The sequence below is a fragment of the Scylla paramamosain genome, chromosome 4 (assembly GCF_035594125.1).
Source record: "Scylla paramamosain isolate STU-SP2022 chromosome 4, ASM3559412v1, whole genome shotgun sequence".
Taxonomy (NCBI): Eukaryota; Metazoa; Arthropoda; class Malacostraca; order Decapoda; family Portunidae; genus Scylla; species Scylla paramamosain.
In genome coordinates, this window is record NC_087154.1 from 10,966,834 (window position 1) to 10,980,190 (window position 13,357).

Genomic DNA, 13,357 nt, shown 5'->3' on the forward strand with positions numbered 1-13,357 from the left:
AGCTGATGACTGGAAGATTGTGTCTAGTGATAGATGGAAAAATTGGGTTTTGAGGCACAAGCTTTGTCCTGCCCTATTTAGAAACTACTGAAAGATTAGAAGTTATGCGTTATGTAGCTCCTTTGTGTGAACTGAAGAATCCCTGAATTGGACGCCTGGCAAGTGACCTTGAGAAATGCATAGCAACACTTGCATAAGAGTAGATAGAGCAAGAGACCTGGCAGAGAAGACAGCAGCAAGTCATTTGGTACTGGAGTGATCGGTACTGAAATTATAATCAAGTCATTTGGTTCTTACACTAGCAGAGCCTCGGTCCATTTGAGCTTGAGGACATTGGAGTCTCAAGTAACTTAGTTCTTGGACCATTTAGTCTCAAACCGTGTGAGAGTCAGTCATGACCAGTCGTAGTAAAAGAAGCACGAGAATCGTCCCCACCCAGATGATGCAGAGGAAACCCCACTCATCCCGCCTGGGGAAGGTGAGAGAAAGGAACAAAGAAAGAAGGAGAGAAATAGGATAGGTAAGAAAGAACTGAAAGAAGAAATTATGCCAAAGGAAAAGAAGAGGAAGAATTAAGATCGCGATGTGTAGCAGTGCGTTAATACTTTATTGGGTTTATTTCATCCTATATTTGGTTAATCCTTTAATCAAGTTTTCACCCATGATGATGACAGCATGTTATGTCCTTTTGTACGCGGCTGTCCGCCCGCGAACTGCGCATGCTCAGAACCCAATGTTTACAAACAAAGGCGTGTTGATAAGAACATAAGAACTTAAGAAATAAGGGAAGCTGCAAGAAGTGACCAGGCTTACACGTGGCAGTCCCTGTATGAAATATACCTACCTATTTCCACCTATCATCCCCATCCATAAACCCGTCTAATCTTCTCTTAAAGCTCCCTAACGTCGTAGCACTAACAACATGATTACTGAGTTCGTTCCACTCATCTACCACTCTATTTGAGAACCAATTTTTCCTATCTCCTTCCTAAACCTAAATTTTTCAAGCTTGAACCCGTTGCTGATCCTAAGAATTTTGCTTACATCTCCCTTGTCATAACCCTTATACCACTTAAAGACTTCTATCAGGTCCCCTCTTAACCTACGTCTCTCTAAAGAATGTACGAGTAAACTTAACAGCTTCAATCTCGCCTCGTGAGGAATACTCCTCATCCCCTGTATCCTTTTAATGATTCTCCTCTGTCATATCTGTCAGCTGCTGTCCACAACAACATTGTTGAAGACTTGGTTAAAGCCAGTTAAATACAGGGAAGAAACAGATCCTGTGAAGTGTTCACATCAGTCCTCTCCTCTAACTGACTGTCTTCAGGCTCTTTCTCATCGCCGCAGTGTTGCATGTCTTGCTATCTTCTACCACTATTTTCATGCTAACTGCTCTTCTGATCCTGCTAACTGCATGCCTCCCCTCCTCCCGTGGCCTCGCTACACAAGACTTTCTTCTTTCTCTCACCCCTATTCTGTCCACCTCTCTGGTAAACTCTGAAACTCCCTGCCTGCTTCCGTATATCCACCTTCCTATGACTTGAACTCTTTCAAGAGGGAGGTTTCAAGACACTCATCCTTCATTTGTTGACTACTGCTTCGGACCCTATTCGGGGACCGACATCTCAGTGTTTTTTTTTTTTTTTTTGGATGGGGGGAATGTTTGCTGTCCTTGGCCGGTGTCCTTCCTACATAAAAAAAAATATAAAAATAAAAAAGAGCAAACAGCTACGAGCAAGGGGACAGCTACGAACACGACAACGTGACGGTGATGAGGTATGTCTGCCGCGGAAGGGCCGTGTGGTGGTAGGCAGGGCAGAGGACCTGAGTGATGATCCTGAGTGTTGCAAGAGTAGCAACACATCCTGACGTAATCTGTGGTCCACAGTATTATTTTCCCTGCTTGTCCTGCCCGCCGCCTCACAGCCCCTCCATGGCAGCAGCCCCCGTCACGCTCGGAACTGACAGGTCAGCAGCTGCTCCTTCCAGATACTCCTTCCTTTCAACGCAGCAGGAACACGACGGGAGATGATAGTGGCTCCCCCCCCCCTCTCTCTCTCTCTCTCTCTCTCTCTCTAGCATTTATTACCTTCATACTGCTCTCCTTCTGCCTGTCGATAGCGAACCAGATAAACTATTGACAAATATAATTACGCTCTGCACGTATCTCCTAAAAACAAGTGACGCCTGATTAAAATATCTTAATTTGATTACGCTTCATTAGGCCACAGTTTATGGCGAGGTTCGGAAGCGCAGACTTGAACATGAAATATATTTGTCATTCGGAAATGAATTTGATGTGGACTGAAGCTTGAATTAAGGTCACTATTGAGCCAGGACGACTGTATGACTGACTGGACCAGGACGACTACATGACTAACTGAACCAGGACGACTATGAGAAATAGAACAACTACAAGAACCACGACGACTACAAAAACCAGGACGACTACAAGAACCACGAAGACTACAAGAACCACAACATCTACAAGAACCACGAAGACTACAAGAACCACAACATCTACAAGAACCACGAAGACTACAAGAACCACAACATCTACAAGAACCACGAAGACTACAAGAACCACAATGTCTACAAGAACCACGAAGACTGCAAGAACCACAACATCTACAAGAACCACGAAGACTACAAGAACCACAACATCTACAAGAACCACGAAGACTACAAGAACCACAACATCTACAAGAACCACGAAGACTACAAGAACCACAACATCTACAAGAACCACGAAGACTACAAGAACCACAACATCTACAAGAACCACGAAGACTACAAGAACCACAACATCTACAAGAACCACGAAGACTACAAGAACCACAACATCTACAAGAACCACGAAGACTACAAGAACCACAACATCTACAAGAACCACGAAGACTACAAAAACCAGGACGACTACAAGAACCACGAAGACTACAAGAACCACAACGTCTACAAGAACCACGAAGACTACAAGAACCACAACGTCTACAAGAACCACGAAGACTGCAAGAACCACAACGATTACAAGACTAAACAGCTACGATTTCATGAACCAAAACGACGAAAACCAGGACGATCATATGAGTTAGGACGACCACAAAAACCAGGACAACTACAAGAACCAAGACTACAACTACAAGAACTAGAACGACTCCAGGTGGGCGAGAGGGCGGGGCCATACCAAGGAGTCACGTGGTGTGATGGAGGTATGCGCGGTGGTCTAATCTTCACTCATTTCTGACTTATCATTCTCGTCCTTCCTCTTTCCCAACGCGACCCCCACGTGACGCAAGGGCTTAAGAGATGCGTGGTTTTAACTTTTTTTTCTTTATATATATCGACGCAGCTTAACTCAACATAGGACGAATGTAAGTGTAGCTGCCAACAAGAAGGATCGCATTTCCAAACGTTTCTGTGTCTTACCTCGACTGCCTTCAAAGACTCTAGTGGTTTTTGTGGTTGTGGTTTTACAAGGATGTGTTTGTGGTTCTCGTGGTGGTTAACAATGATTCTGCACCATCAGTGGGAAAAGTACCCATGAGCAACTTGTCACCTCTGTGGTCTTACAAAGCAGTCAGTATGAAAGGCTGAAACGCTTCAAATTATGTATAGATTTTTTTTTTTTCAAGGATGCTGCTTTGATTCTTGTGGGGGGATTAGCAATTAAAACTAGTCACTATTCAGGTCTTTTGAGAGAAAATAAGACAAGACTAAATAGCAAAACTGAAACGTGTTAAAAATACAATTAATCTAAAGAATGGCAAGAAGGGCAGGTGTTGAGTATAATTAATGAAAGTAGTGTGAAGGAACTTTGGGAGTGTTCACGCTGTGTTGAGCCTCGTCCCTTCACCTCCAGGCGTGGCGGCGAAGTGCGTGGCGGCAGCAGCAAATGTATTACCCCTTTCACTGCTATTTTATATAACGCTCCTCAATAAAAGTCAAGTTGACTGAATCATAGCCAATATTATAATAGTGCATGGTAGCAGTGGCTGTGGTAGTATTATCATTGTTATTATTATTATTATTATTATTATTATTAGTAGTAGTAGTAGTAGTAGTAGTAGTAGTAGTAGTAGTAGTAGTAACAGCAACAGCAGCAGCAGCAGCAGCAGCAGTGGTTAGTAGTAGTAAAAAAGGAAGAAAAGCAACCAGAAAATGACAATGATGATGATGATGATGATGATGATAAGGACGACATCAACAGTAAACAAAGCGCTAAATGAGCAACAATGAGTAACGCGGTGATTGTAACGAGGTTTCAGATGATAACAAGATAGATAAGACTCGTTTGTCAGGAGGGAGTCTCATTTCAGAGATAACCTCTATGCACCACCAAATAATCGAGCCTCTTATAATCACACAGACGCCATAGAGGAGACACACCTTCTACCTAATATGTGTGTTTCAGAAATAACCGCGGGACTCTAAACAAACCACTCAATTGACACACAGTAACAAGGATAATTAGGTCATGTTTCATATCATTAAAGCCACTTGACCAATCTGCCCCTTCTTTTTTTCACAAGACTTAGAGGAGACACATGAGATACCGTAGATTATCGTAGATAATCTACGGTATCTCATCACCACAACCATATCAGTGTAGTCATAATAATAATAATGATAATAATAATAATAATAATAATAATAATAACAATAATAATAATAATGTTAATAATAATAATAATAATAATAATAATAATAATAATAATAATAATAATAATAATAATAATAATAATAATAATATTATTATTATTATTATTATTATTATTATTATTATTATTATTATTATTATTAATAACCAATAGAAGAAATTATAATAATAATAACTCAACACAACACAAGATATTACGAGCATTTCTTTCATATTCCCACAGACGCTACACCCAGGGTAAAAGAAGCTGTTGATCTATACGCCCCGGAACCCAAGGAAGACATACAAGTATATGTGCTACAAGTATATGTGTAGAAACTTACTAACATGACCGAGAACTAGGGAGCGCATTCTCAAACATATCAATGACCGTAGTGATGGTTTAAGAGATTCTACAGCATAAGAGAGAGAAACACACATGAAAAACTAACTAATCATGTGGTCTTTGAAATAGTCCTTATAAGAGAGAGAGAGAGAGAGAGAGAGAGAGAGAGAGAGAGAGAGAGAGAGAGAGAACAAAGCGTTTCAGAGCACGGGTTTAGCTTTAAACAGACATCGAGACACTTCCTAAATTAAACTGGCGAACCAGATTGCAACTTTTTTTTCCAACAAGTCTTTGTAGAACAGCATTTTTTTTTTTCATGGTACAAGTATAGTTTGGTCGACTTCGTTCTGGCACTAAGCTGAAATTTAAAAAGGAATAGAAAAAACGATGACGGAGAGGATACAGAGGACCTACTTCATCGTGTGTGACCAAGCGAGAGTTTCAGGACACTTAATGAATGACTGGCATCGTCTCGTATTTATAAGGAATTAGAGAAAAGATTAAGGCAAGGAAAAACGCTTAGTTCTCACACTACTTGGAGATAACAGAGGCTAAGACAAGAAAAATGTTCTCTTGGTGTGTCGGGGATTAAAAACAAAAAAAAACTGATAAAATAATAAATGAAAAAGAAAACATTATAATAAGAATAACAGCTAGAAAAATAAAATAATACATACTCTCACAGGATTAAGATTTATTAAGATTTTTCAGGCGTCTCTGCATCTTATCTTGACTACTTTGAACAGGCTCTAATAAAAGTCACTGAGGTTTTTATATGTGTTCGCATGAATTTAAGCGATAATTAAAAAAAAAAGTCCTCTGCACTGTTATTGAGAAGAAATACTTACGAAAACCTGTTTTGTGTTATCACTGAGAACACACGAGAACCTGTCTGACCATTTCTGTAGCTTAAGAAAATTTACCTTATGAGAGAACACAGCGTCTGAGAATACGAGCATAATTCAAGAGTGGAGACAGAGCATATCACAGGAACGCCACGCATTGCTGATGGATGCGCAAAGAGAGAGAGAGAGAGAGAGAGAGAGAGAGAGAGAGAGAGAGAGAGAGAGAGAGAGAGAAATATGTGTCGGGGTATTAGAAGGGGTGGTCTTAGCTCACTAACCTACACCAACACGCGGGGAAGTAAAAAAAAAAAGTGAGATACGAATCGTTCTGAGAGATTAAAAGACGAACACATGATATGAGACTGCAAAAGTGGATCATGAATTACTCATACTGACTAATAAAAGAAAAAGAAGTAAATAAAAGAATCAATCAATTAGTCAATAGATAAATAAATAAATAAGGTAAATAAAAAGAAATTGAATGCATCAATAAAACAACTAAACACACTGAAAAAAAAAAATCAATAGAAAAATAGAAGGAAAAGATACATAAGAAGTTAAGAACACATAAGAAGCTGCAAGTAAGCCACAAATCTTACACGTGGCAGCTCCTATACAAAAAAAATTCACACCTATATCCATCTATCATCCACCTATCTACTTCATATCCTTATCCATCCAACTTTCACCCTTATTGATCCTCCTATGAACCCAGACCATCCATCTTTCATTCCCAGACATTCTCCTACCATCCATATCCATTTAGCTGGCATCCTTGTATCATTATCCATCCACACCTACCATCCTTATGTACTTACCTATCCACCTATAATTATTTTTCACATGAGTCTATTTTTCGTATTCATTACATAAAAAAAAAAAAAATCGAGGAAAACATTATTGAAGGCAAGTTGACAAGTTGAAAACAAACGAGTGACGATGTGAAGATTTGACGGAGATATGAGATTAGATATTAGAGAGAGAGAGAGAGAGAGAGAGAGAGAGAGAGAGAGAGAGAGAGAGAGAGAGAGAGAGAGAGAGAGAGAGAGAGAATGATATCGCAAATCAGGTACAAGTCTAGTCACTGTCCCAGTTTTTAACACACACACACACACACACACACACACATAAATACACACAAATACACACTCACGCGGAAGAGGCAGACGCGTGAAAATGAAGCGAGCGTGAATGAAGCATCGGAAGGGTTCATGAATTTGCATCTACGAAAAATGTAACGAGCGTCCATCAACATGTATTTGGGTCGTCTCTCTCTCTCTCTCTCTCTCTCTCTGTGTGTGTGTGTGTGTGTGTGTGTGTTGATACTGTTTTTAATGTTTTTTTTGTTTTCTTTTTCTTTATTTCTTTCTTTCTTACTTCTTTATTTTTCTTTGTTGTTGCTGTTGTTGTTGATGTTGTTGTTATTGTTGCTGTTGTTGTTGTTGTTGTTGTTGTTGTTTTTGTTGTTGTTGTTGTTGTTGTTGTTGTTGTTGTTGTTGTTGTTGTTGTGTTTCTTCTTTTCTTCTTCTTGTTCTTCTTGTTCTTCTTCTTTTTCTTCATTTCTCCTCCTCCTCCTCCTCCTTCCCTTTTTCCAGCTCCAGCTCCAACTCCGGCTCATCATCATCCTCTCTCTCTCTCTCTCTCTCTCTCTCTCTCTCTCTCTCTCTCTCTCTCTCTCTCTCTCTCTCTCATCGCGTTTTTTTCTTTTTTTTTCATACGTGTCCACGCATCACTCGCCATAATTTCATTTCTTTCGGATATTCTTTTTTTTTATGTTAATCTCAAATACCCGTTCTCAGGGAGTCCTCTGTTATATATATATATATATATATATATATATATATATATATATATATATATATATATATATATATATATATATATATATATTGAGCGTATAAACGGGCAGATTTTCTCATACATGAGTTTCGTTAAATGTGATGGCTTATTTAAGATTTATTAATTTCTTTAAGATATTTTCTTTATATTCTATGATTGTCCTTTCCTTTTCTGTAATTTGGTTTATGACTTCTCCGAAGTTACTCATTTTCGTTAGATCGCGATTTCGTGTTTCTTAACACTTTTCAGCAGCGCGTTATAGCCGAGGTGGGAAGGGCTGCAGTTCCTTGCTTGATTGATTCGTGAGGCACAAAGCACCACACGGGCTATAAGTGGCCCGTCTCTTTGCTCTTTCTGTGTGTTACTACAATGGACGAGCGCACGCCCAAGGTTGGGTAATCCCCACCCCTGCCCGGATTGATGGTACGGAAAGTGAGTGAAGGAAGTTGTAGAGTAACAGTGTTTTGAGCATTTATTAAAGAGTGGAAATGGGAATAAGTACTCATTAGAGCAGAGGGACCTACAGTTTAACGTGTGCTCCGAACCAACAGATTGTTTATGAGGAGGCGAGCGGAACTAAGGGGTTCATTGGAGGTGACAAGTTTTATAGCAGTTGTAAAGTGCAAGAGTACCTCTGTAGAGCAGAGGGGTCATTTTCATTTTAGTATCCCCATCCGAACCACGGTAGAATAGTTGCTGTTGTGTTTCTTTGGGGCTCCGGATGTTAGGCGGCACGTGAGTCGTCGAGACAGCTTCGTTGTCGCCATGCCGATGTAGGATGAAGGGAGGGCTTCAGTTTCTTCGGTTGCAAGTGAATCTATATACGACATGGGACTTCTGGGTTGTCTCTCTGTCATGCGGGAAAATGAACAATTTTAAGGAATAAAAAGAGTCCTTAAGAAAATACAACATGCAGAACTTACCATCACTTTCAACCAAACATGTTTGAAAGAGAACATCCTGCCCATATACATTCTTAATATCAGAAGTGATGGGGCAGTCAGTCCCTGCAAGAGACGCAGCAAGAGACCCAGTGACGAAGAAAGGAAAAGCTTTATGAAGAGAAGAATACAAGAACTAAGGACGATGAACGGCGAACTCCATGAGAAGATAGAAGGTTGTGAAAGGATAAATGTTTAAGAATCTTCCTGTTACAAAAGGAAAGTAGTTTGAGAGATTAGAGCGGTCATCTTTTTTAGGAACACGCTGAATGTAGGCAAACGTCCAACAAGAAAAAAGAGTAGATGCTGATAAACAGAGTTTGACGGAGGCGCAGTTTCGGAGAACAATAGGAGGGACCCCATCAGGTCCATAAGCCTTACGAGGATTAAGGCTAGCGAGGGCATAGAAAACATCACTGCTAAGAATGGGTAGCATGAAATAGTTGGAGGGTGGGGGAGAAGGAGGAACGAGTCATCCAAGGTGGAGTTTTCAGCAAAGGCTTCTGCTTTAGAAATAGATGAGATGGCAGTGGTGCCATCAGGTTAAAATAAAGGAGGGAAAGATAAAGAAACAAAGTCATTGGAGATGTTTTTGGCTAGGTGCCAGAAGTCACGAGGGGAGTAGGATCTTAAAAGATTTTGACACTTTCTATTAATGAAGTTTTTGGCTAGTTGAAGAACAGATTTGGCAGGATTCCGGGCAGAAATATAAAGCACATGAGATTCAGATGACAGAAGGCTCAAGTACTTATTGTGGGCCACCTGTCTATCATGTATAGCACGAGACCAAACTTTCCAAACCAAGGTTTGGAAAGTTTAGGTTGAGAGAAAGAGTGAAAAATGTACACCTCTATGCCAGACACTATCACCTCTGTTATGCGCCCAGCACACAAAGAAGGGTCTCTGGCACGGAAGCGGTAGTCATTCCAGGGAAAATCAGCATAATACCTCCTCAGGTCTCCCCAATTAGCAGAGGCAAAACGCCAGAGGCTTTGGGGGATCCTGAGGAAGGAATGGAGCGATAGGACAACATACAGATATGAGGTTGTGATCGGAGGAGCCAAACGGGTGACAGCATAAGCAGAAGGATTAGAGGTGAGGAAAGGTAAAAAATGTTGAGCATATCTCCAAGACAGTCAGAAATACGAGTAGGGTGTTGCACCAGTTGCTTTAGGTTGTGGAAGATAGCGAAGTTGAAGGCTAGTTCACCAGGATGGTCAGTGAAGGGAGAGGAAAGAAAAAGCTAGTGGTGAACATTGAAGTCTCCAAGAATGGAGACCTCCGCAAAAGGGAAGAGTTAGAATGTGCTCCACTTTGGAAGTTAAGTAGTCAAAAGGATTTTTTATAGTCACACGAATTAGGTGAGAGGTAAACAGCACAGATAAATTTTGTTTGAGAGTGACTCTAATCTTAACTAGATGATGGAAAATTCGAAAGATTCAAGAGCGTAGACACAAGAGCAATTTAAGTCATTGCGTATATAGACGCAACATCCAGCTTATATATAATAATAATGATAATGATAATAATAACAACAATAATAATAATTATAATAATAATAATAATAATAATAATAATAATAATAATAATAATAATAATAATAATAACAATAATAATAATAATAATAATAATAATAATAATAATAATAATAAAAATAATGACAATGATGATGATGATGAGACGTAAGTCAGTATTTAGAGTGCCGGGAGGCAGGAGTGAGCAGTGAGAATCCAAACTTGTAAAGTCCAGAGATTGTATTGCCTCGACTGTACCCGGTCAGTGTCTCGACGAGGGTGATGCGTAAGTACAAAAAATAAATAAATAAATAAATAGAAAAAGGCTTCCTATATAATTTATTGATATTTTATAAATCAATAATAATATGAAATATTTGTGAAAAGATTTAAATTTTAACATACTGTTTGACGAACTTATTTCAGCTACCGAGTCCAATTTACCGAAAAAAAAAGAAGAGGAAGAAGAAAAAGAAGAAAAAAAAAACATCTGATAACTTTTTTTTTTCCGAGCAATGGGAACCTTTCTTAAAAATGACGGCCGCGTGCTGGCCCAGGTAAGTGCAGAATGTCAAATGAGGGCAGCACAAGTTGCAATAAATACTGATTAATATCTCAGTGTTGGGATTATATCTGGTCTTCTATATTATTCCACAAAATTTTGAAACTTTACTACAGACATCATCAATGTGCGCTCACCAGTTCAGATGCTCGTCATTGCTAGATCCTAGAAATTTTGTGTGTGCTACCTGATGTAAAGTTTTGCCTTTCACCTGTAATGGAGGAAGGTCTTTTCTAACCTATCTATTAAAAAAATATTATATATATATATATATATATATATATATATATATATATATATATATATATATATATATATATATATATATATATATATATATATATATATATATATATATATATATATATATATATATATATATATATATATATATAATTAGTTCTAGAAATATTAAGAAATATTAATTTGATTTGATTGATTTAATCACTGATAGATTAAACTCAGCTCTTTTATAACACTGGGATGTTGATGATGAAGACCTTTGTCTGCTAATAAGAGATTAGTGACGTCAGCATATACAATAAATTGAAATCCAGAGCTAACGTAACTATATCACTTACGTATGTTAGGAAAATAGTCGGTAATGGATAGAGGCTTATGGTACTCCTCTATATACAGATTTAAACAATGAGTAATTATTGCTGCAGAAAACAGACTGTGATCTATCAGAAAGGTAACTGATGAAAGATGGTAATAGTGCACATCTTATTCCAATGTGTTTTAACTTTTCTAACAAAATGTTTTGACTTATAGTATCAGATGCCTTGGAAAGATCGATGAAAATTCCAACATGATGTTTTCCTCCCAAAATGTGTGCACATTGTTAACAAACTGCAGTTTCAGTGGAATGTTTTGGTCTAAAGCCACGCTGATATTTATTTGATAGATTATTCTTCTTAAGACGATTAATTAAATGGGCAGCAATCACTTTTTTATATATTTTGCTGAAGGCTGGAATAATTTATATTGCCTTGCAGTTGTCAGTGTCACATCTGTTATCCGACTTGTATACTGGAATAACTCTGGCTTTTTTTTTCAATTTTTTTTTTTTTTTTTTTTTCAGGGAAGACGAATTGTGTGAGTTAATGGGACGGCTAATGACTGACAAGCATGGTTTAGTATTTCAGGTGATATCTCATCGAAACCTGACTGACAACGCCCCCTGGAGACTCAATTTTGAATGCCTTTCAGCAGTCTGTTCTTTCCCTACTATTAGTGGGACTCATACACATTGAGAAGGTGAGGGTTTGGTTTAAGTATTTTAGGTATTCATGAGAAAAATTTGATGCCACATTACTTATATCGCTGAAATGCTCATTAAAACAAGTTGAGATACCGTGACACCGTGGGTCTGAGGTTGTTGGTTGATGCGCATTGCTAGCTTTCCCCAAAAGAGAGTTACTTGTTTTCCAGTGAAGTTTAGCGTCCCCCTGAGTATCTTTTCATTTGTTTTCGTTGTATTCGTTTTTTTGTAGTTCTTAATATTTTGAGAGCTAGTTACTTGATACGGGGGCGGATGGTACTCAGGTCATACAGGCCTCACGTCAGATGATTCTCAAGACAGAACGGCCTGAGTCCAGATAGGCCTCTGGGCGCGCATTTATAAAGAGGTCACAGGCTTATGAATCTATCATAAGGAGGCAAGATGGCGGAATCTTGTCATAAATCCTTTAAAAATGTCCTAAGCAGGAAGAGCTAGTCATAATTGTTGTCATAGGACTGCGACACCTCCTACCCTGTCATAGCGGCCCTTATGATAAAAATAACAACATAAACATGGACGCCGCGCTGCACCTCCGACAGCGTCAGCTAAGATATTTTCGTGCCAGGAGGAATGTTCTACAGGATCTAAGTAACTGGTTAAGAGATGCTGCCTATACCGCAAAGGAATTTTGTTCTGACTGATCTTGTGAAACAAAGAGGAACCATACGCTGACTGCAAAAATTAAAGTAATGGTAACATTACGTTTTTTTTGCAACTAGTAAAATGCAGCTGTGCTCGTGTGATGACTTAGGAGTGCCCCAGTCCACCGTCAGCAGAGTGATTACTGAAACCCTCAATGTCCTGTCAAACGGTAATATATTGAGGTGATTTATAAAATTTTCCATAGCCCCCTGTCTTCATACACAGACAGTAGCATTAAAGTCTCATGCTCCGTCCAATTAACCTTTCTTTTCCTTTTTGTTTTTGGAGTGGAGGTTGGAGAGGAGAGAGGAAGTCCGTCCATACTGAGCAGTGGACTGGTGCTGCGAGGCACGAGCGGCTCAGCTGTATTTGTTTACAACACTGAGTTCAGCTCCACACGATTTCAGCGGGATATTATTTACAATTTCTGTTGCTCTTCGGTTTTAACCCGAGTCGCCCATCTGAGCGCACCACTCAGGCTTCGTGAAGGCATGTGGATTCGAACACACTAATATCATGTTCACTTATTCAACCACATCCATTTATCCACTGAACCACTCAACCACCACCCAATCCACTTATCCATCCATCCATCCAACCAATCACTGACTCTCATCGATCCATCCGTTCATCCACCCATCTACGTACCCACCCATCCACTCACCTACCCCATACACCCATCCATTTAACATCTATTCACCCACCAAACCACTCACCCACCGATCCATACGACCATTCGCCCCC

At 39.2% G+C, this 13,357-nt stretch overlaps 1 protein-coding gene across 1 annotated transcript; it reads left to right on the top strand.

Moving 5' to 3' along the window:
• The first annotated feature begins 439 nt into the window (after positions 1-439).
• Positions 440-9,531, top strand: LOC135100107 (putative uncharacterized protein DDB_G0282499). The gene is made up of 4 exons (XM_064003070.1): positions 440-478; positions 2,411-3,212; positions 8,622-8,786; positions 9,497-9,531. Exons 1-4 carry the CDS (start codon positions 440-442, stop codon positions 9,529-9,531), a joined length of 1,041 nt encoding a protein of 346 aa, XP_063859140.1.
• Positions 9,532-13,357: the final 3,826 nt, after the last annotated feature.

Coding starts and splice junctions, on each gene's coding strand:
- LOC135100107 (XM_064003070.1), top strand. CDS start 440: ATGATGCAGAGGAAACCCCACTCATCCCGCCTGGGGAAG. Junction 479..2,410: donor ACTCATCCCGCCTGGGGAAG/GTGAGAGAAAGG, acceptor TATGAGAAATAG/AACAACTACAAGAACCACGA. Junction 8,787..9,496: donor ACTCCATGAGAAGATAGAAG/GTTGTGAAAGGA, acceptor TTATGCGCCCAG/CACACAAAGAAGGGTCTCTG.